General features: G+C 39.0%; 1 protein-coding gene across 4 annotated transcripts in view; it reads left to right on the top strand.

Moving 5' to 3' along the window:
* The window catches only part of NELL2 (neural EGFL like 2), a 485,920-nt gene that overhangs the window by 131,127 nt on the left and 332,357 nt on the right, over positions 1–22,436 (top strand). For all 4 annotated transcript variants that reach the window (XM_049882891.1, XM_049882892.1, XM_049882890.1 and 1 more), the window contains exon 4: positions 19,518–19,668. In XM_049882891.1, the coding sequence (XP_049738848.1) occupies positions 19,518–19,668 (151 nt within the window). The remainder of the gene's footprint in view (positions 1–19,517; positions 19,669–22,436) is intronic.

Raw genomic sequence — 22,436 nt, 5'->3', positions numbered from 1 at the left:
ATCCGGAAACCCTGGTGGTGTGGTGGTTAAGAGCTACGGCTGCTAACCAAAAGGTCAGTAGTTTGAATCTACCAGGTACTCCTTGGAAACTCTATGGGGCGTTTCTACTCTGTCCTGTAGGGTCGCTATGAGTTGGAATAGACTCGATGGCAATGGGCTTGGGTATTATTATATCCATTTTACAGATGAGGTAACTAAGGCCCAGAGAGGTTAAGTAACTTACTCTAGCTAGAAAATGACTTAACTGACAGAGAAACTCCGTATAAACTGACCCCAGAGTGTCATTCTTACTTAAAATGCTTATTCTAAGTGTAGGTACATTTATGCAGTGAAGAATCAGTACTCACAACTTGTCTGTTACCTAAGCAATTCATATTGACATTATCTGCAGAAACTTTTTTTTTGGTAATTGTTATAGATGAGCAATAGTTGCCATTTTTTCAATATGTTAACAACATAAATGCTCTTTAAGCAAACCAACCATCCAGTTGCCCTCAAGGCACCGCCAACTCATGGCAAACCCATGTGTGTCAGAGTACGCCTGTGCTCCACTGGGTTTTCAAATGGCCGATAGTTTTGGACGTAGATCGCCAGGCTTTTCTTCTGAGGCACTTCTGGGTAGACTCAAACTGCCAGCCTTTTGGTTAGCAGCCATGTGCTTAGCCACTTGAGCCACCCAGGAACTCTTCAGTGCTCTTACTGACCTTCAAAGGTATCCTCCATTGGCGTAATTTTTTGACATCCTTTTTGTGCTTTGGGAGACACTGCGATATCAAATTCTGGGATCATGCTTCTTGGTGATTTTTATTGCCTTTAATAAGGGATATTTTCATGCTGCCTCTTCTAAAAGGCAAGTAGAAGAATTTGAAATTGAACTCCTTGGACTTCAAGTTTCTAGATAAATTTAAAAAGTGGGAGAGATGAGCTCTGTAGATTGTAGTTTGCTCGTATTATTACTAGAGTTTAGGATTCTGTGAATTGCATTTGCAACATTACAATAAAGTAATCCTTGTGCAGGTTTCACAAAGGCCATTTTTACTCTTGGAGCTCACATCTTTAGGAATCCATCCTCCCATGATTTATGCTTCTACTTTAAAATGATTTTAGGATATTATAATAAAACTGGCACAATATAAGTCCTTAATGCTGCATAAAAATCAGAATTGATTTAATGTGGACAATTTAATCCGTTTTTGTAGCTCTCTAAGGAACATTGCTGTTATTGAAAATGGGACAGAAGAGTCAGGGCCTTAGTAATCAGAAAAGCAAAATGTAGTTCCGAGTTCTGCAAAAATATTTGCAAAAGTATCTGGCAGATATGAATCAACTTGTTAAGGAAAAAGAAAACACCGTAAATTATTCTTCTGTAGTGTTTGGTTTCAAAGGTGGCTATCCAGATATATGGCTATGGTGATAATTAGATGAGATGGTGTAGGAAAGAGCTCAGCATGGTGCCTGGTGCACAGTAAGCAGTCAGTGAATGCTAGCTGCCATATACTCCTACAGCAGGCAGCTGTAGTGTGGAGGTTAATAGCACAGTCTCTGGAGTGAACTGCCTGGGCTCAAATCTTGACATATCACTTATCGCCTGGGTAACCTAAGTAGTGGTTCTCAACCGCAGGCAATTTTATTCCTCCAGGGAACATCTGGAGATGTCTGGAAACATTTTAGATTGGGGATGGGGTCCTACTTGCATCCAGTGGGTAGAGGCCAGGGATGCTTCTAAACATTCTACAATGCACAGAAGATTCCCCTATAACAAAGAATTATCTGGTGCTGAAATTGAGAAACCCTGACCTAGAACAATTAATTTCTCTGTAAAGTGAGGACACTAATAGTTCCTACTTAGCTAACACAAAGAAAGCACTTAGAAAAGTGTTTCGTATATAGTAAGCACACTGTAAATGCTAGCTCTTATTCATTTAACAAATATTTGTAGAATGCTCATTGTGATGGTTAAGGTTGTGCGTCAGCTAGGCTGGGCCATGATTCTCAGTCGTTTGGCAGTTATGATGTAGTTTGGCAGTTATGTAGTTATGTAATCACCTCCATGATGAGATTGCTGTGAGCAGCCAATCAGTTGAAAGGGAGTTTCCTTGGCGGTGTGGCCTGCACCCAATGTATGTGGTCTTCTGGCAAAACTTGCTGGCTTTTGCTCGCTCTGGATCCTGCTTCTGGCTTGTCATCATCTAACTTCTGGTTCTTGAGACTTGAGCCAGGAGCTTGCCATGTTGCCTGCCAATCTTTGAACTCTTTGGCCTCTGCAGCCTGTGAGCCAGCAGCCTACTGTCTTACCTGCTGATCTTGGATTCATCAGCCTGCTTAGCCCTTGAGCTAGCAGCCTGCTGTCTGATCTGCTGATCTTGGGTTCATCAGCTGCTGCAGTTACGTGAGTCAGGAGAAGCCTCCAGCCTAACACTTGACCCATGGACTAGGGACTTTCCAGCCTATACAACTGCCTGAGCCATTTTCTTGATATAAATCTCTATATATGCACACATGCACACTTCACTGGTTTTGCTTTTCTAGAGACCCAGCCTAAGACATTCAGTATGCACCAAGCACTGTCCTAGATGCCTAGAATACAGTGGGAGTTAAAGAGCCATGATCCCTGTCCTTGAGAAGCTTATTGCTTATGACTGCAGTGGTCACTGCAGAGGTGCCCACTGCTGTGTAGGGGCAGCAGCATCTACCACTGTTAGAGCTGCCTCCTGCTCTGTATGCCTCCCTCTTCTCACAGTACAATGCTCCTTCCTCATCTCTTTTTAAAGATCTCTCCTCTGAAAGAGATCATTAAAAGAATCTACAGTTATATTCAAAAAGAAGGAAAATATTGGTCCCAGATTCCCCAACACACTCATCCAAATCTCAGCATCATAAACCTCTTACCCCTGATCTGTGTGCAGATAATTGCCAGTATCTCTAAGCACACTTTGGGTTTGAGGAGGACTGTCTTGCTGGTGGCTCTCCAGCTGGGGAGTCTTCTTTGCTCCAGGACTGCCTCTTTTCCTTCTCCACTGGCTGTGGGTATGCTTGGTCTCTCTTCATCAGTGCTGGGATCCCTGAGATTCTTCTAGTCTCTCCTCAACTTACTCCTTCAGAACTGCCATGGACATCTCAGACTCCTGCTCTTGTTCATGTGGTCTGATGTGGTTCAGGGAGGGAGGCTGTCCATTCCTTTTGCAGGTGCTGTTTAGGGAGGAGTCATTCTTGGGGTCCTAAGTGGGAACTTTGAATGACCTGTAGGTCATGCTCCAAATGATGGCCTGTGTCAACACTTCTAGAAAGGGATAACAGAGGTCCTGTTTGCCAATCATTCCCAGTTTCTGAGCCAGTTCTGACTAGGACATGGAATACATTGGAACCTCACCCTCCAATGTAGGGGTAGAATAGATTGGAATTCTCTGTGATAATGACTGGTGCCTGCTATCCTAAGAAGAGCTCTGAGGCACTACATGCTGACTGAGTCATAGGTTTTTCTTTACACTCATTCTTCTGGCTCAGTTCATATGACTGGGCTTCTACTTTGGTTTCCTTTTAGCCCTGTAATTCTCTGAGTAACACAGTATCTCTGAAAAGGCTGATTACAGAACCATGATGTGTTTTTAACCACGTGTCTAGACTTCTTCCACCCCCCCACCTCTCTTGTTCCCACACAACTTATGGCCCAGCAGTATAAAATACTGGTAGGTCAGTGAACGTACCGTGCTTCTTCACATCTCCATGCTTTGCACATACTGCTCTTCCCCTGCCCAGATTTCCCCACTTGAACCAAGCTTCAGTTCACCGCTGCCCCGCTGAATATTAAATATCGAACTACCAACTCTCTTTTTCAGTATCTAGCCTACAGCCTGGTCAGTTATCCCATCCCGTTATCTCATCTTGCCTTCCAGTTTTCCCCCTTCCCACTGAGATGTCAGATGTTGCAGAGCTCAGTCTGCTGGGTTCGTGAAACCAGAATCTACTGGATTTAAATCAGCCATAACATGCTATAGTAGATTGAATCTTCTAAGGATCTAATCACCCTGATGGTATTGTTACCATGTGAAAATACAGACCAAGTTCCTAAAAACTGATTGACCAAAGATATTTTAGAACATAGTCACATTTATAAATTACAGATGGACCATGGTAAAAATGTGTGTATATTTGTGTGTATATGTATGTACATGCATAAACAGACATGCACAAAAACTTCCCCAAAACCAAACTCGTTGCCATTCCGTCAATTCTGACTCATAGTGGCCCATAGTTTACCAAGCCTTTTCTCTCTTGGTACTACTGGGTGGGTTTGAACCACTAGCCTTTAGTAGTTGAGCGTAAACCATTTGTGCCACCCAGGACCTTATCCATATGTATACACACATTTATATACTGTATTTATATCTCTATTCCTGCATTCATGCATGTACTTTATGAAATAAAAGGAAAGAATGAACAAAAATGCTAAAAACTAGAATACAGAAGTAAATACAAAATTAGAGCATGGGCCTAGTGAGTAAATGTGAGATTATAAGGGAGAGAAGTTATGGGAATGGGGAAATATATGAATTAATCATTGGCTGTTAGTATCTAAGTATGAAATATATTGTTGATATTTAGGCCTAAATTCCTAGATTAGAAATGGAAGTATATCTTTTGCAAACCTGTGTGCATATTAGAACCATACCTAAGCGTGATATTAAGGTAGAACTGCCCATTTTATCTTCCAAATGCTAGAAAGAAAATGATTTTGGGAGAGTGAAATATGAAACAAAGAAGAAAATATATGACTTGGAATACTTTCCAAATAGACCATGCTGGGATGACAGAAAGCAGCTTGTTTTATACACCACTCAGTGTAGTTTCAATAGATTTTTAAATCCTAACAACTTTCCCTAGCCTGGACTAATGAGATAGTTGGACCTGGTAATTAGTATGGGCTGTGCCTCCCAGGACCTGTCTGTAAACCTTGTGCAGGATAAATTGTGTTTGCATGTGAGATTATCAGGTATTGCCTAGAGCTGTGCAGCGAGGCCCTTGGTTATAAACCTTGCTTCAGTGGAGAGCTAGGAGGGGAGGGGAGTGACTTCTCCTTACACAGCCAAGGTAGGCACATTGTTTTATCTTCCCCACTTTGAAAAGGAAAATTAATTCTACTCTGTCTAACAAATATTTATTGAATTCTTTCTCTCTGTCTTGGTCTATATTTGTTGGTGATTCCTGGGGTAGGATAGTAGTATAATATACAGTTCTTGCCCTCAGGAGATTTAAATTATTCGCTCTGAGGATGTAAGATTGGCATATAAAGCAACTATACAAGAAATAGAGAACGATAAAAGGCAGCACAAAGTGCTACACTGAAAAAGAATGAAAATGTATAGTAAGCAGAGCTGTGGACTGTCATGCAGGGAAGACAACTGCCAGGGAAGTGGGATTAAAGAAAAAAAAAGAAAATCCTTGCCATTGAGTTGGCTTCGAATCATAGTGACCCCATGTGTTACAGAGTAGAACTTCTCCATAGGGTTTTCTTAGCTGTAATCTTAATGGAAGAAGATCACCAGGCCTTTTCTTTGTGGTGCAGCTGAGAGGGTTCAAACTGCCAACCTTTAGGTTAGTAGTCAAGCGCAAACTGTTTGTACCACCTACGGACTTGGAAAGTGAGATATGAGATGTTAAATCCTGATTGCAGTGTAAATTCCAGGATTACTTTAACGCCCAGATCTCTTTGTTTTAAAGGGTGTAAAAGATAGTGAAGAAATTATCTGTAGACCACTGTATAGACCATCCAACTTTTTATCTGAGTTGTTTTTTAACATTCAGGCTTATGTAAGAAAAGGAAAAAAAAAGTTAAGAACATCTATTTGTTAAGTGTTCTGACCATTCTGTGTAGGTTGACTTACGAAACCAGTTGCCGTAGGTTGATTTTGACACATGGCCACCCCATGTGTGTCAGAATAGAGCTGTGCTCCGTAGGGTTTTCAATGGCTGATGTTTTTGGAATTAGATTGGTAAGCCTTTCTTCTGAGGCACCTCTGGGTGGACTAGAGCCTCTAACCTTTCAGTTAGCAGCTGAGCATGTCAACCGTTCGCACCACCCAGGGACTACAGGTGGGCTCACAACTAACCCCAAAATTGTTGGTGGAACTGAGAGCAGACAAATCGAATGCTTTCATTTGGCTTTGGAAGGTATTTCTGACCATTCAGTTAGAAATTATTTTCTTTGATATTACAGAAATTTGTAACTTTCTAAAGAAAGTACTCAACCCACACTGAAATCATCTGAGGGGAAAGCTTTGTACCTGCTATTAACCGAAGCCCTCCACTATTGCTTTTTCTAGGAGCAGGGTCATTTTAGAATGATACAAAGGACTTAATTTCCTTTACAAATCTGGGATCCTCATGCAGACTTGCCAGTTCATATTTCCAAAGGGAAAGGAGAGAGTCTTTGGTTTAAAAGATCATCCACTCAAACCCCTGCTAGGATAATATGCAACAATATAAACCAATATTATAAAGTTTTTGGTATGTATTTTAGTTTAGTTTGTAGGGATTATCACCTACTGTATCTTTTAAAGTATAATATTACAATAGGTTGCAACGCTAAGAAATATTTGAAGCAAAATAAATCTGTAATCTGTACTTAGTTATTTGAGCAGACAACAAGGTGCTTTTTGCTATGAAAAGGCATGGCAATGGGTGGCAAAGTCATCATTGAACAAGAGAGTTGGCCACGCTTGCTGATTGTTTATATATTCAGACTGCTGTGCTAAAAAGGAGAATTAAAAACTTGCTCCTTGCACTCAGAAAGGCTATCACCTAATGAGGGAAGATTAGATATATCCCCAAATATATTTATCACACTAGTAGTATGAACACGTTAGCAGGCTGTATTCACCTCTTTCCTTTTCTGCTTCCGTAGCGTGTAGTTCTTACTCTCTTTTGTCATGTCGTGCTGTAACTCTTTATTTTGGACCTCCTTTCTAGCCATAAACATGACCAACTAAAGATATAAAAAAATTATTCTTTATTTAGGGGAAATTATGTTTGTTCCTTCCAGGGGTCAGGAAACTGTGGTCCCATAGGCTAAATTCATAGCCTGTTTTTGTGTGGCTCCTTGAACTAAGAATGGTTTTTGCATTTTTGGAGGGTTGTAAAAGTAAATAAGGAGCGCTGGTAGCGCAATGGCTAAGCACTCAACTGCTAACTGAAAGGTCAGCGGTTTGACCCACCAGTGGCTCCACAGGAGAAAAGACCCGGCAATCTGCTCCTGTGGAGATTAAAAAAAAAAAAAAAAAATCCTACAGGACAGCTGTGTTCTGTCCTGTAGGGTTGCAGTGACTTGGAATTGACTCGATAGCTGTAGTAGTTACCTAGTGCTACTAAAACAGAAATACCACATGTGAATGACTTTAACAAATAGAATTTTATTCTCTCACCGTTTAGGAGGCTGAAAGTCCGAATTCAGGGTGCCAGTCTGAGGGGAAGTCTTTCTCTCTCTGTCAGTTCTGGGGCAAGGTCCTGGTCTTCAACCTTCTCCTGGTTTAGGAGCTTCTTAGTGCAGGGACCCTGAGTCCAAAGGATACGTTCTCCTCCTTGTTCTTCATCCCTAGTGGCATGAGGTCCTCCTGTCTTTCTGCTCGCTTCTCTTTTTTATGCATCAAAAGAGATTGACTCAAGATACAACCTAATCTTGTAGATTAACGTAACTGCCTCTAATCCTGTCTCATTAACATTTTAGGGTAGGATTTACAACACATAGGAAAATCACATAAGATGACAAAATGGTGGGTAGTCACACATAGTTTTTGGGGACACAATTCAATCCATAACAGTGGCACACAACAAGAATAAATAATAATACAAAAAAGAATATGCAATAGAGATGTATGTCGCCTGCAAAGTCTATAATATTTACTATCTGACCCTATACAGAAAAAAGTTTGTTGACCCCTGCTTTAAAAAATGACACTCTGAAAGTATGATAGGAAACTTGGAGGAATATATTAGTTAGGAAATAGGCTACGCTCCTGTAACAAATATACTCAAAATATAGTGCTTAAATAAGAGGTAGGCAGGTTGGCCAGGGAAGATGGACAACTCTGTCACATGAAATTACCTGAGGACCCAGGTTTTCTTCAATCTTCTAGCTCCACCATGTCATTGTCCTCTTCGAAGAAATTGTCTTACTATTACTATATCCCTGTTTCAGCCCCAGGGAAAGGAGAGTAGAGGGCAGTCACTTTGCTTTTTAGTAATCAAATCTGTATTGTAGCTTATATTGTTTCTATGCACATTCCATTGGCTAGAACTTAGTCCCTTGGTCACTTAAGCTGTAGAAGACACTAGGGTATGTAATTTCTAGCTAGGCAGCCTTGTATCCAGACACAAATAGGAGATTCAGTGACTAAAAAGAAGAGAATATTTTACTGGAGGACATTTGGCACTCTCTGCCACAGTGAGGTAGACAGTTCATGGTGCTGGCTCATTCCTGATCTTCATTGCTGAATTCCCAGTACGATAATTATGTAATATATACTGAACACTTACTGTGTGCCCAGTACATATCTGTTGAATTAATTAAAGTGATTAGGAAACTGAAGGCATTTCTCAGCCTAGGAATGGTGCTTAGGGAGAAATCCAAGCCTTGAAATGGGGAGAGACGCAGTCTAGTGGGATCAGATGTAAGGCTTCCGGAACTGGATAAATCAGCTCTGGAGATTATATAGCTTCCAGTAAGAGAAAGTCCAGAGTTTAATTTAGATGGTAAGTGAGTCTCCTGTGCTTTATCCGAGGATGGTATTATCATTTAAATAGTTAATCTGAAAAACTTCAAAAGGGAGGTAAGATGGGGTAGGGGCAAGATAGGGAGGACAAGCAGGGAGTAGTGTCCAGATGGGTCCAGTAGCCCCGAACGCTCAAGTGAGGTAGAACGTCATTTGATGGATCTAGCGCATTTTAGCAGGATTCATCCATTCCTGGGCGGAACAAAGCGAGATTTGGCAAGATCCTGAAGAGCATCAGAGCTTTAGCCAAGCAGGCGGGTGTGCAGGGCAGAGTTTAGAGTTCCAAGCTGAGAACTTTAAGCGGAAGCTCAACTTTGTAGACTTGGCCAACATTATGGGGCTGGAAAATGATTTATTTTAGAGGCTGCACAAATTCCCTGAATTGTTTGTTGAATCTCTGAGCAGCAAGACTTAATTCTGAGCCCCAGTTCTGATTTTCTGGCATCATTAGAAACCATGGGGAGGGAGATGTGGGGCCTTGGGAAAGAAGGCCAGAGGCTGCCATAAGGGGTAGTGTCTGAATCTCTGGATTGAGAAGTTGATTATAATGTGCCCTGTGTCCTTTGTTACTTTATAATGCTGTTTTCTTTCTTGCAGTGAAAATAATAATAGAAAAAAAAAGTAGCCCAATTTTGATAGGGTAATTAATCATGATAACTGATATTTTGGTGTCTTGTTATTCTGAAATAATTTGATTATTATAATTAAAGAAGGGTAAAAGCAGAACAAACTTCCAAAACTGTTGTCTCAGGTCAAATTGGCTTATTAGGTGGAAGATGGAATTGTGCATTTCAGCACTTCAGCTCTGCATAATTGGTGGGGCACCAAATACCATCTCTAGCTATTCAGCAAAGATTCTGTTAGAGTCTGCTTGTGTAATCTGAGGACGCAAATTCATAACCTTCACATTTCATAGATTTAAAGATATTTTGTAGCTCTCTGTTCTTTCCTTATTCCTGTCAATTAATGATATCAATCAGATTATAAAGATGTGCAACAGAAATCTCACCTTGATCTTTATATAGTAATCATTGTACTCGAACCAAGTTAAAAAAAAAAAAAAAACTAGCATGCATGTGGATACAAAGATAATCAGCACTTTGACTAGATATCTTTTTCTCTTCTTATCCTCTCAGGGTTGGTATGAATATTTGATCAGACCTCAAAGAAAATAAAGGAATGACTTGTGATTCAGCTTTCACTTGAAAACATTAATTCATATACATTTTTATTCTGAGTTTATAGTTATTCTCATAATAAATGAGCTCTTTAAAAACAGTAGAGTCTTATAGGTATTACATGGGATAATTTACAAGAGAGAAGTAATGAATTTACACATAAATGGCAAGGTAAGTAACTTGCAAATTCAAACTACTTCTATACTAATAACTATTGTAGTATGCAGAGGTGCAGTTGAACCCTCTTATCTACTGTTAAGGATAAAACTTGTGAAAAGTCAAGTTTTTTTTTCTTTTAGAAATTTAAACATTTCATGTATTCAAAGTTTCAATGGCTTTAGTCAAGGCAGCAGCATATTCTGTAAATTGTGATAATGAGTTTGTTAATTTTCCTTCTGCATTTAAGCCATTGGCTTGTGATATTAGCTGATAAATTGTAGGTATTCGGTTTGGGTTCAACCTGTTGATGATATAACATTTTTGGATTGGTTTAAGTCAAGGTCTTCCAAATTTATGATTCTTAAATCTACATATTTTCAAGTGATGTTGTTGAGATTGCTAAGTACAGGAGATGAGGCAGGATCAACAGAGGAATGCAGGAGGGTTGTGGCTGATGTCATCATCATAAATCATCATCCCTTTTATTTGCTCACTGCTTTTGCCTATTTGATCTTATTCCTGAGCAATCTTGCAGTTGGAAGAAGAGATGATAAAGAGGGAGACTACTTTGCTTGGTTTTCCCTCCAAACTTCACTGATGAGGTTCTGAGGGAATGCTTCGTACTAGCCAAAAGCATCAATCTGATTATCAACCCAAGTGCCAATATTCATTTTAATCCACAATGATAATTAATAATAGTGAACTAAACCAAAATACTCTTACTGTTTGATCAGTGCTGCTTTACCTGCAAGAGGAAAATGTACCCGGGAAGCCAAATGGTTTTCAAAAGTTTCTTGTTAGAAAGGAATAAAAACAAGTAAATATTAATAACTTGTATTATATCTGTTATATACTGTTTTAATACTTTAAAATTCCAAATTATAGAGACATTTTATTTTTCTTTGTAGCCTTCCTACACCCTGACTACGTTTTGTTCTAACTTATTAACGAAAATTCCAATGTGTGAGTCATAATTTATTTCCTTAAGATCAACGATCCAGGAGTCTAAACCCAAACCAAACCCGTTTATGTTGAGTAGGCCCTATAGGACAGAGTGGAACTGTCCGATAGGATTTCCAAGGTTGTAAGTTTTTTTTTTCTTTGTGCTTGTGATGAAGGTTTATAGAACAAACTAGCTTTTCATTAAACAGTTAGTACACATGTTGTTTTATGTGTACTAACATAAATATTAACATTAACAACCTCATGACATGTCAACGCTCTTGCTTCTCGACCTTGGGTTCCCTATTACCAGCTTTCCTGTCCGCTCCTGCCTACTAGTCCTTGTTCCTGGGCTGGTGTGCCACTTTAGTCTCATTTTATTTTATGGGCCTGTCTAATCTTTGGCTAAAGGGTGAACCTCGGGAGTGACTTCATTACTGTGCTAAAAGGGTGTCTGGGAGCCATACTCTTGGGGTTTTTCCGGTTTTGTCAGGCCAGCCTTTTTTTGTGAATTAGAATTTTGTTCCACATTCTTCTCCAGTCCTGTCCTGGACTGCCTATTGTGATCCCTTTCAGTGGTGTTAGCTGGGCACTGTCTAGTTGTACCGGACTCAGTCTGGTGGAGGCCGTGGTAATTGTGGTCCGTTAGTCCTTTGGACTAATCTTTCCCTTGTATCTTTGGTTTTCTTATTCTCCCTTGCTCCACATGGGGTGAGTCCAGTGGAGTTATCTTAGATGGCTGCTCACAAGCTTTTAAGATACCAGATGCTACTCACCAAAGTAGAATGTAGAACATTTTCTTTATAAACTATGTTACGGCATTTGAGCTAGATATTCCCCAAGGCCATGGTCCTCACAGCCCAGTAATTCGTTACCTCAGGGAGTTTGGATGTGTCTATGGAGCTTCCATGACCTTGCAAGCTGTAAGTTTTTACAGGAGCAGGTTGTCGCATCTTTCTCCCACGAAGCAGCTGGTGGATTTGAACTGCCAACCTTTTTGTTAGCAGTCAAACACTTTAACCACTGCACCACAAGTGCTCCTTAGATTTAGGAGTGGAGCCTGTTTTGTTTGTTTAGTTACTTGGTTGATGCTTATGTTTCTTATTTCTGATTACATTAATGCATGTATGTTTTTATGTGTTTGTATATCCACAACATTAAGCCAACCAATGTTTTTGTAAATAATACGTGAAAATATATATGTTTATTGAATAAAATAATTGTTAGTTGTAGAGTTGAGAGAAATTTTTGAGGTTGTTGTTTGTACCCCTTGGGCTTTAATGGAAATAAAAATGTTGAAGGGAAAGTCTGCTTTGTACTCTCTTAAGCTAGTAACGTAAAGGGCATAAAAACCAAAAACCAAACCCAGTGCCGTCGAGTCGATTCCGACTCATAGCGACCCTATAGGACAAGGAGCGCCTGGAGGATTCAAACCGCCGAATCTTTGGTTAGCAGCTGTAGCACTTAACCACTATGCCGCCAGGGTTTCCGTAAAGGGCACAGAGATGTCTCAAGTGGGAGGATGTAGCATCAGTAGATGTGGGTCCATCATACATTTTGCCCAAAAACTTCTGAAGGAGAATTATTTGAATCCCCCCCGCCTTTTTTTTAAGCTTGTTGTTTTAAAATTTAGTGCAGTTTTACATCTAAAATAGTTTAGATTGGGGTATCTAGCTGAAGGATTGTATGATGTGGTTTTGTAGATTTGAAAAGCCCAAATTGATCGTAAGATTTGAAGTATTTATCTTCCAAATATACTTTTATGAAAATCAGCTGACAATGTGGGTTTATCCACCCGCAGAGTGGGCATCACCTTGGTGTTGGTAGGATGGGAACCTGGCTCTACCACTTGAATTTAGTGGCTTCATCCCCATATCTTGTCATTGTTGCTTTTGATATATCCTAGTCTTGTAAGTTCATAGAAATGAGCCTTGTTTTTGAGCCACTTCCCTGTGCTTTTGTTTTTTCATCTGTAACGTCTATTATTGTAAAACTAATAATATCATTTATTTAAAGTTACTGTGAGGCTCTTTGAGATTGTTCATGTTTAAAGGCTTTGCAAACTGTATACTACTAATCAAATTTTAATGGCTTTTAAAATTATTACTATCATTTTGCCTTGAATAGTAATTGCTATTATTTTGCCTTGGCATGGGTACATTGAAGGAAGAGTAATAGCAATGGACAGTAACTATGATAATAGCTCTAACTTAGTATATTTCTAACCTGAATTTAGAAGGCAATACAATTTCATAGTTGGAGACTTAAAAAATGGTAATTTGGTGAATTTTGGAGCATTCTAAGTCAGCCATCCCATGTCTGAGATTAGACAGCTTTCATAATTGAATTTGCACATGGTATTTTTACTAGTCTGGTTAGGCAGGGGAAAATCAATTCCGGTTCTTATACTCTGCAGATGGGATAGAGAGCTGTCAGTGGGAAGAGATTCATTTGATTCATGACGGGAACTGTAGTGATTCAGTTTAAGTGCGAAAGAAGCAAATGACGCTTACCTATTTCTTTGTTATTGGAAGATATACAAATCTTTCCTCATTACTTTTACTACTAACTCATTAAATATATGTAAAGAATTTCCAAGCCGACTCTGCTTATCAGTAAACATCCACATTCACTATCACATGCACTAATGCATTAAGCTACAATCTGTTATGGAAATGTCACTTCTCTCTCTCTCCTTTAACAATGTGTACAGGGGAATACATAGCACAGTGTTTAAATCCCGAGAAATTGTTAATATATCCGCACATGAACTCATCACTTCATTCTGGTAGTCCCATGACTAAAGGAATATTTTGATGTAACTGCTTTTGAGCTGCTTCATTACTTATTAATAGTCGCTTTAAAACATCACTAGTTATTTTCTTCATGAGATTTTTAGGCTCTGCACATAATAAAAATGAAAAACATTGAAACAAATTTTAGTTTTAAACTCCAGCAGTTCTCCAGTTAAAAAGATCTATTTGCAGCATGGTGTGTTAACAACTTTTTCTGCAGGGTTTAGTAGTAGCATTTCATAGCCCCTTTTCTCAGTCTGCTTTTCTCTGAAGAGGCAATTTATATAGTTTTTGTTTGTTTGTTCTACTTTTAAAAGAAGTTCAGTTTACATTGAATCTTGTCCATAAAAGAATAATCATTCATAATTCTTTAGAAACAGAGTGGTGGGCAGGACTGTATTTTAAGAGTAATTTGATTGCCAAAAACTTCTACGTTAATTTTCAAACTCATAAACTGATATTTTGTGGCTGAGTTTGGGATACATAGAATGAAAGTAGGAGCCCTGGTGGCCTAGTGGTTAAGAGCCCGGCTGCTAACCAAAAGGTCAGTGGTTCAAATCCACCAGCTGCTACTTGGAAACCCTATGGGGCAGTTCTGCTCTGTCCTATAGGGTTGCTATAAGTTGGAATCAACCCGACAGCACACAACAACAACAGAATGAAAGTAAGCTCAGGAAATCAACACAAGGCTGTTATGGCTCTTGGTAGTTTTAGTGAGTTCCATAGTCTTATTGCCTCTTTAGACAAATCATAATAAGTATCATAATTCTAGGAGCCAACACATGGTGTGTAGTACATGCCAGGGACAGCATGGCATTGGAACCTTGTTCCTCTGAATTCAGAGTTTGTTCTCGTAACCACCACACTTTATTTTCCTGTTTGGTTCCTAATAGGAAGCCTTGTTGAGAAGTTGCATCTCTGAATTAAAATTTTAATTCTCAATATTTAACTGATAGCAAAAAAAGAATTTGTGTTGGTTTATTTGACTTGGTTTTCTGGTGGGTACCAGAATTGGGTATTATAGTAGTAATTGTGGGGACTTAGAAGTCTCTCTGAACATTATGTAATCCTTGAGATGAATACAGAAGGAGGGATGCTAGTTTTATAAATTGGGCAGCTGAAATGCAAACGGGGAAAGTGACCTTTCTTAAAATCCCTACTAAGCTGGTCACTTAAGGAGCTGAAAATGTCTTATATAATGCCTTTTTCTGGATTATTTTCTGTGTTGGTGCTATGTCTGTTTGTGAGTGACAGTTAAACATAGATAAAGGATGCCACATCCAGGCAGCAGTGCAGTTTAGTAAAAAGAATACTGGGCCAGAAATTGTCATCCCCATCACACCACTGATTTGCTGGGTGTCTTCAGGTGAATCATGGAATTGTACTTAGCTTGTTTTACCCATTGAAAAAGGGAGTAGTAATAATTGCCCCTGTGAACTTTCCAGGAATTTGTGAGAACAAAATAAAATATGGATTCAAAGGAGAAAACTATTTTATTATACATTTTGAAGGATAAAAGATGTAGCATATCATATGTGCAGCATTATATATGTGTATACGTACACACATACACACATGCAAACACACACACACAAGCTTGTGTATGTTGTCCCCGCTGTGTTACAGATTTAGTGTCTCCTTGGTCCTTCCTTTTATCCTCTTCTCAGTCCTGTTATTTACTCAGGCATTCCTGTGATTTTAGGTACCATGTCCTGATGACTTCTAAATTTATATCGCCAACCCTGGCCTCTGTCGTGAGATCCAGTTCTTAGTGCCAGCCTCCTACGGAACATGTCCATGTACATATTCCACAGCACTTCAAACTTAGCGTTTCTAAAACTGAAATCCCATCTTGGTACTAATACACTCCTACTACATTTCATTTAGTTTCTTGAGCTACATTTGGGTTCATCCTCAACTTTTTTCCTTTCCTTGACCTCTTGGCATGTGTCTTATTAGGGACCAAGTTCTTTAGATTCTACTTTCTAAATATCTCCTCAACTCCTGAGTTCTCCCCCCCACCCCCCGCCCCAGTTTGTTCTGATGCCGCTCACAGAGTTCAGGCCTCTATCAAGTCCTTTCTGGAGTCAGGCACAATGAATTCCTGAAAACATGTTTGTAAGGGGAGCAGTGAATTTAAATATTATTAGGGTAGGGCTAGAGTGGGTGAGAGATGGTGTTCTTTTGACAGAGAGCCGAAAATTACTATACGATCATGATTTATAGTTCCCGAAGGTGTTCATTTGTCACATCCACGCAATTTAAAAACCTTCACCTGTGTCCTGGGCCTCTGGGCTGAGGGTGCCAGGTGAGGAGACCATCCTGGGGTCTTGGTAAATCAGGCCAGTTTTCGCCTTCCCAGTGGGTTTGTGTATTGCCTCCCATGCCACTACACGTGGGCAAGTCACGTAAGCCCAGCTTTAAACCTCTGCAAAGAACTGGGTTAATCAGAATGGAAAAAGGCATTATTTTTCACGTCACTTCAGCATGAGCTGAATGGGGCTTCTGCTGGCTATGTCCATACTGGAAGATCCCTCCTTCCTGCAGGTCGCTGTACCCCTAAAGAGGGGCAAAACAGGAAGGTAATGGGCTGGGGTCCTGGCCTGAATTGTGACCCAGCTTGAATAGATAAGCTTTAAGTCAAAGGACAGAGGCTCTCTGGAAGCCTACTTACCACCCTGGTGGATTGGAGGGTGGTTCTGCTCTGCAGGGCTCCATAAGCACTTCCTTAAGCATTTCGACTTAAGGATCCATGTTTCTTGTGTTCACTTGTCAAGACCCATAGCTCTCTATTACCATTATCAGTCAAAGACAAAAAAAAAATCAATTTGACTTAGGATAGGTAGTTTAGGGATGTCAAAATGTGATGTTTAAAAATATGTGAAAGATAACATAAATGCTAGTGATCACCTGAGTAGCCAAAACTTCTTAAGTGTTCTTCCCACTTCCATTTTTTTTTTCTTTCTGTAAATAATCTTTCACATGGCCATCAGAGAAATTTTTTCAAAAAGCAAATTGATGAGTTTTTTAAAATGACTTCCTTTAACCGTTCCTTCACCATGTTCTCAACCATGGGGTCTTACATTTTTCCTGATCCTTAAATGTAGTCTTTTTTTTTTAGCTTCTTCCTTGCACCTAAGGCCAATCTCTACATGCTTTTGTTATCTGAAAACAAACAAAATAAATGAAAAAGCAAAAACAAAAATAATACAGCCTCCCAACTCTCCCTCCAAACCTGACTTCAAAAGCAATGGAGAATAATCTAGAGATTTACTGTAGGACCTGTCTTCATACCAAACAACAAAACTTATTAAAAAATCGTTTTTAAGCATCTCTCCTCTAATGTGTCCCTTCGTAAGGCAGCTGCCACATATTTCTAAATTCCCGTTCTCTGACTCTCAGAGCTCAAGCTCTCCAGGCCACACCCTTGCATCACCTTGTGGGTTGATCATCAGTTATGTATTCAATGTAGTCCTTTTGCTGTTTCTCTTATTTGCATCCGCATCTACCATCCGGCTCAGCAAGACAAAGGATGCTGCTCAAGCTCTACCTGTGTGGAAAGGGGGAAGCTTAATAAATATTTATAATTTAATTTTAATTTGTTTTTAACCTATCAAATTAAAATGAAATAATGAAGTTTGCGAATGCTTCACTTTCATATAAATTAGAGTGGATTAAAAGTTAACACTAGATTAAGTCATTCTCCCAGCATTACATTTTGTATGCCTTCTTGAGGAAGCAGAATCTTTTAGAGCTGGGAGGAATTATCTGGAACCCACCCTACTACCTGTTTTATACCTGATGGTGCCTATGGAGATACTGTTTCATTGGCCATGGCAAAAATTGCAGATTATTGTCATGATAGTAAAATGTGAATTTCCAGTGGAAATTAGAAAGTTTCTTTTTGGCAACAAGAAAGTTTCTTTTTCCTGAAGCTTCTGACTTCATTGCCCTGGACTGGTTATGATTTCTGGATGCAATTACTGTGGACAGCAGTTAGTGTTTATCTGATTGGATAAAGTCATGGATTGAGAGCGGAGAGGGAGTATTTCCCTGTGACAAATCTGAGTTGTATTGCCGGTAGGGTAAATTGATGATGGTGATGGAAACAACAGCTGTCTATTACACGGGCATACAAGGCCCTTTTGCATTATCCAGCCCACCTTTCCTATACAGCCCCATCCAGCAATGGCCCTTCCTCACTGATTTCAGCCATGTCATACTTCTCTGCTTTTTCACAAGGTATTCCTATGACTGGAATGGTCTTCCTATCCGGTGAACTCCTGATCAAATGCCATCTGTTTTATGAACCCTCCCTCCAGATAATGTTGACTACTTCTCCTTCTGTCTACCTGCGTGGGAGCATTTCTTGCATTGTATTGGGTTTATTTGTCTCTGCTAATTTATGAATATCTTCTGGGCTTTTCCATGTCTTATTTGTCTGTGACTTACCAGTGACAGACATAGGCTAGGTAATTATATTTTTTTTCATAAATTTATGGGCCTAGAAGAGTGGGGAACTTTGAATTAATCTACAATCTCTATTTCACCAAGGTTGTGGTTCTCAACCAGGTTTCTGCTACTACCACTTCCGTGGGAATGTTTGGAAATGTGTAGGAATACTTTTAGTTGTCACAATGACTGGAAATGGGTGCCACTGGCATTCATAGGGTAGGGATCCAGGAGTGCTAAATGTCCTGCAGTGCATGGGGCAGTTCCCCACCAAATACCAGTAGTTCCTCCATTGAGAGCTATTTACCAAGGCCAAAACATAGAAAAGAAGAGGATGATTCGATTACACACAAAAAATGATGGAGCCCATCAGCCCTTTGCACACATTATGAGTAGGAGAGCCTTAGGCTCAGGTAGCAGATGGCTTGAACAATAGATTATACGTGCCCTCTAAATCCAGGATTATTTCCATCCTTATCGATTTCCTCCATGTTCCCGGGGTCCTGGTTTGGAGTGCAAGCCTAAATCGTGGAAATGAAGGGTAGAAGTTTATCCTCTCCATTGCAAACCTTCCTTGGCTAGACTTCTCTAAGCTTGGGGAGAAGGAGATGGGAATTAAAATTAAATCCTATGTATTTTTTTCAACAAATACAATGAGATAATTTGATCTTAATGCTTCATCCACTGCACAGAAGACTGAGAGTGACTAATTTTAGTGATCTTTTAAAATCTATTTACAGCAAACCTTCTGGCTAAAGACACCAGTGTGAAAGGTGGCGTATAGATTTAAATCCAGTTTTCTGTCATGAGGTATCAGAAAAGCTTAATGGCTCTAACGTGGTCTTTTAGGTCCTATTTTAGGAGGTAAAGCTTTTTGTTCATTGTTGACACAGATGTGGCTGTGGCATCTAGGGTGTAGGAAGCGCATATGGAGAAAACTTGGGAGTGTACTTCTTCAGATGAAGCTCTTCGACTCTTTGCCTCAAAGGTGACATTTTTGAAAAAAGATTCCTGAAACACATGACAAACTCAGTAATTCATGTGATTTTACTGTCCAGTGTTGTATGTAGCATAATGTCTTGCTGAAAGGATTTATTAGTAGAGCCTGGAACTTGGTATTTACCTATTATTCCTTGAAAATACTTCTTGAAGGATGCTGTATGTAAAAGATGCTTTTAAAAGCCAAATTCTAGTCTATTCTTAGTGTATGTTTATTTCTTTTTTAGATACTCCCAGAAGTATAAAAGCACCTACTGCTGCAGCTGAACAGTTTTTTCAGAAGCTGAGAAATAAACATGAATTTACTGTTTTGGTGACCCTAAAACAGACTCATTTAAATTCAGGAGTTATTCTATCCATTCACCACTTAGATCACAGGTAAGTGGAGCTGCTGGAGTTTCTCTTGTTTTCGTTAGATATGGTTAAAAGAGCACATTAAGAGTAAGTAAACAAAACAAGATAGGATATATACAAGTTGGTTTAAAACGATGAGAATAATTTTGCTACATTATGCAAAATCACAAACATAAGTAATTGAAATCTGCTTAAAAGCAGAAGGAGCTGCTGTTTTTCAGGTTGCTAAGAGCACACAGATGTCACTATTCCAAAAACAAATTGATTAATTGCTAAATTCTTCATGAGATATCTTCCTCAATGTTAAAGTCAAACATACATCTTGATTTGTGAATACCAAAAACCACAGCTGTTGCTGTCGAGTCGATTCCGACTCATAGTATCCTCAAAAATACTATATTCTATTTCTTCAGGAAATTGCCTAGCCTTAGAGTTTAATAGTCTTGTAATTTTTATCTCTGACAGATAACTTCTTTTTCAGTGTGCCTCTTAGATTGCAATAGTTAGAGCTGTGCTCTTGAATGTAGTGTTGAATAAAAATGATGTCTCATGTTTTCCAGCTTCTTTCATATGTAGAAGCATGATTCGAAGAGCTGGTGGGAGTAGGGAGAAGAAGAGGGAGGAAAAAGAGAAAATTAATTCATGACATTTGACATATACATAAACTGCTGATAAATAATACCAAATAGCATAACATGATTCCTTTTTGAAAGAATAACCACAGTTCTGACAAAGACAGATCCTTCATGTTCATATTTTGAATCCTTGCTCCACTACTTACTATATGTGGACCTTGGGCAAGTCACATAACCTCTCAGTGCCTCAATTTCCTCATCTGTAAAATGGGGATGATAATAGTAAAGCGTAGGTTGTTGTGAAGATTAAAGGGTTTGTGTTTGTAAAGCTCTTTATGCATCTAAAGGCTTTTATGATCCTGTTCAGGTGTGGGCAACAACCTCTTTTCCTGGTTTCTCTTATTAGAGGTGAGACAACCTGGGACTTTGCGGATCTTTGGTAAATACTAGAGGACAAACACAAGCAAACATCCATGGAGAACAAAATAAAACGAGTCTGATTTACAAAGTTTTTAATAACACTTTATCTGTCATGCTTCCAGGGCTTGAAGGCTCTGTTTTATTCCATCTCTCACTTTATAGGACTGGCGTAACATCCCAGGCCCCTCACTTGTGTTTGTTTCCTCGCAGGTTCTGGACTGTGTGTAAGGGGAGGGTGCCGTCTTAATTATATTTACTTGGTGACTGGGTTCTAAGCTTGGGTTCTTCTTGATGAAGGCAGAGTGAGAGAGGGCGAAATCCCATCTCTACGGGTTCACTGGGCTTTTCCTCTGAGAGGGTTTCTGCTTTGAGGGGCAGGCCTCAGTGTCAGGTGACTGACATGAGGTGAGCTTCTTGCTTACAACTCTGTGCCTCTGCCCGCCTCACTCAGGCTTATAGGCAACATGAGTAACATATAATAGAAGAAATAGTGCTCCTTCACAGGGCAGCCTGATTTATTGATGTTTACCTTTAAATGTTGGTGCCCCTGGATGGTACAAACTGTTAACATGCTCGGCTGCTAACCTAAAGGATAGAAGTTTGAGTCCATCTAGAGGTACTTTGAAAGAAAGGACTGGCTATCTACTTCCAAAAAATCACCATTATAGTTTTCTGACTATTTTGTTTTGAAAAGGAAAGAATAGAGACTAAAGAAATAATTCCAAGATACTGGTTCATTTATCCATTTGAATAGGGATGGTAGAAGAAGATTATGCAAAAGTAAAGGCTCATTGAAAGCAAAGGAATATTTATCAGTACGAATAAATCAGAATTGTCTGCCAAATGTCAAAAAGGACTGTGTTTCTTCTGTCCATATTTTACAAAACTGCAGTTTCTCCAGGATAAATAAAATCCTTCTGTTATCCCCTGGTGTAGATTTGGTACAGTTACCTTAATTATATTCTGTAGTTTATAATATTTCTCCTTTACTTAAAATAGTCTTGGGCTTTAGATATATTAATTGGGTCTCTAAATGTTGTTATTAGGAATTTTCCTCATATACAAATATTATTTATATGTCTAACTTTAAATGCTTTGTGAATAGCATACATGGAAATAATTTGTGGCAATTGCCTTGCAAATAAATACAAAACTGTCTTGTAGTTTGCCATCATCTTCTGTATTAATAAACTTGAGGTAAAATAAATGAGTTTTTTTCCCTACTCTCCTACCATTAATTATTATATATTCTGGGTGAGCAAGAATGTATTTATGTATGAGGTTGATAAAATATATCTTCATATTTGTGAGTACTTGTCATGTATTAAGCCATTTCTCTTTCTTGACATTAGTAAGTAAAAATTAAACTTGCTTGCAATATTTGCTTGGCTTAATGGTTCTGAACTAAAAGATGACTTTGTTTATTATGGATAAAATTAACAGACTGACATAAAAGCTACTACGGTCTTTACTTTTTGGTTGCACTTTATTTAATAAAGAGCATTAAATGTAATAGGATTTAGAAATTTAAATGTTCAACCCCCCCAAGTTCTGCATAATTAAAAAAAAAGATTTTTATTCTCGAAGTTTGCTTCTGTATCTTTACTTATCTCTAATAAAAATGCATTTTGAATGTATATTTTAATACCCCTCCCTTATTATTAGGAAAGTTGTAATATGTATTCTAATGTGGTTAAGCATATATATATCGTTACTGTATGACAAGAGTTCTCAGTCTTGGTGAGGCGCTGATTGAAGAAATTGAATTAAAGTTAAGACTCAGCAAGCAAATGGGAT

Source organism: Elephas maximus, chromosome 4 (genome assembly GCF_024166365.1).
Source record: "Elephas maximus indicus isolate mEleMax1 chromosome 4, mEleMax1 primary haplotype, whole genome shotgun sequence".
In the NCBI taxonomy this organism is placed as follows: domain Eukaryota; kingdom Metazoa; phylum Chordata; class Mammalia; order Proboscidea; family Elephantidae; genus Elephas; species Elephas maximus.
This window is presented reverse-complemented; position numbering and strand designations above follow the sequence as displayed.